The sequence below is a fragment of the Camelina sativa genome, chromosome 14, assembly GCF_000633955.1.
Source record: "Camelina sativa cultivar DH55 chromosome 14, Cs, whole genome shotgun sequence".
NCBI lineage: Eukaryota > Viridiplantae > Streptophyta > Magnoliopsida > Brassicales > Brassicaceae > Camelina > Camelina sativa.
In genome coordinates this window covers 30,948,360-30,950,087 of record NC_025698.1, presented here as the reverse complement: position 1 = coordinate 30,950,087, position 1,728 = coordinate 30,948,360, and the positions used below count along the sequence as shown (strand labels likewise).

General features: G+C 37.5%; 1 protein-coding gene across 1 annotated transcript; it reads left to right on the top strand.

Moving 5' to 3' along the window:
- On the top strand, window positions 1–1,728 carry LOC104744176. The gene is made up of 2 exons (XM_010465188.1): window positions 1–166; window positions 266–1,728. The coding sequence occupies exons 1-2, from the start codon at window positions 1–3 to the stop codon at window positions 1,726–1,728; spliced, it is 1,629 nt and encodes a 542-aa protein (XP_010463490.1).

Here is a 1,728-nt window from a genome sequence, read left to right as displayed (position 1 = left end):
ATGGAGAGCTACGGAGATCTGATCAACAATAACAAAGTTGTCTTGGATGATGGAAACTATGGGTTTTGGAAATCAAGGATAAAATCTATCATAGGAGGTATTGATCGTCTTGCTTGGAAGACTGTTCTGGAAAAGTGGGAGGAACTGACGATCAAGGACGAGTCAGGCAAGAGAATTCCCAAACCCGAAGCCGATTGGACTGATGAAGAACAGAAGAAATCCAAGTAAAATTCAAGAGCATTGAGTGCTATTCATTGCAGTGTAGGAAGGAAGCAGTTCGATCTAATTCAGGGGTGTGAAACTGCTAAAGAAGCTTGGGATATTTTACAAATCCAATATGAAGGAACCACAAAAGTGCAAAGCTCAAGAAAAGACATGCTGGCTTCACGGTTCGAAAATCTAAGGATGGAAGAACACGAATCAATATCAGACTTTAGTTCAAAGTTAAGTGCGTTAGCTCAGGAAGCATTAACTCTTAGAAAGACTTATAAGGATCAGAAGCTGGTCAATAAATTTTTAAGGTGTCTTCCTTCAAGGTTCATGGGATACAAGACTGCACTAACTGTTTCTCATGATCTAGACAGTCTCATTTATGGTGAAGTGGTTGGAATGCTGCAAGCTCACGAGATGGAGCTTAATGGAATTAAGAAACCAAAAGGTATAGATTTAACGGTTAGTAGAGACACATCAGATCAAGGAGAAGAAGATGTTGTGAGTTTATTAGTAAGAAGATTTGATCGTGCTTTAAAAAGAATAGAAGAAAGTAATTCACAAAAAAAGACTGGAGTATTCAAAAAGACCAGTGAAGATAAGAAGGCTGATATGCAGTGTCATGAATGCAAAGGGTTTGGACATTTCATTCGTGAGTGTCCAACGATTAAGCTTCGAGATGCAAAGTGCACTATTTGCAGAGGTACAAGACATACACAGGAGAGATGTGTGAGTAACCTTAAACACAAGAAAGAGAAGTCTATGATAAATATTGAAGATGATTCAGATGATGGTAGCAGTAATGAAGAAGAACTCATGAATCTAGTAGCAATGGTGGGGATTACTGATTTTGAGAATGGAGTAGAGGTAACAGATTCTGAATCAGAAGATGAGGAAGTTCTTGATATTGTTCAAAGTTACAAGGAAGTCCGAGGAACACTCATTACCTTAGGGAAGGAAAATCAAGACTTAATCAAAGAACAACTTCATCTTGAAGCTGTGATCAAATCACTACAGAATGATTTGGTGGACGAAAAAAAGATTGCTAAGGAATTTGTGGATTTAATGAAAGAAAAGTTGGTGTTACCCGCAAAAGCAGACAAGCTTGAGGAAGATTCAATTAAAGAGAAGAAGAAATCCACAGAACTTCAATCTGAACTCGATCAGCAATACAGAAAAATTCACATGTTTGCAGGAACGAAGCAACTTGATAAGATTTTAAGCTATGGAAGAACTGAGAAAACTCATAGAGGGTTGGGTTTTATTGAGAACCAAGGAGACAAGAAAACAACAACTAAATTTGTTATTGCTGGAGTGCATCACTGTGATTTGAAAGCATCAACATCCGCATCTGAGAAGTCTTCAGGCTGCTATTTTTGTGGAAAATTTGGACACTATAAACATTATTGCTCTAAATTCTGGGAAAGAGTCTATAGTTTAAAGCGACAAGGGAGATTTTTCTGGAATGGATTTAAGAGACATGTTTGGATGAAGAAGAATGATCTGTATCAAACATAA

What these genes read in the sequence shown, in the direction of transcription:
- LOC104744176 (XM_010465188.1), top strand. Translation starts at nt 1, where the DNA reads ATGGAGAGCTACGGAGATCTGATCAACAATAACAAAGTTGTCTTGGAT. An exon ending in GACGATCAAGGACGAGTCAG is followed by an intron (nt 167 to 265) that starts GCAAGAGAATTC and finishes ATTGCAGTGTAG; the next exon opens with GAAGGAAGCAGTTCGATCTA.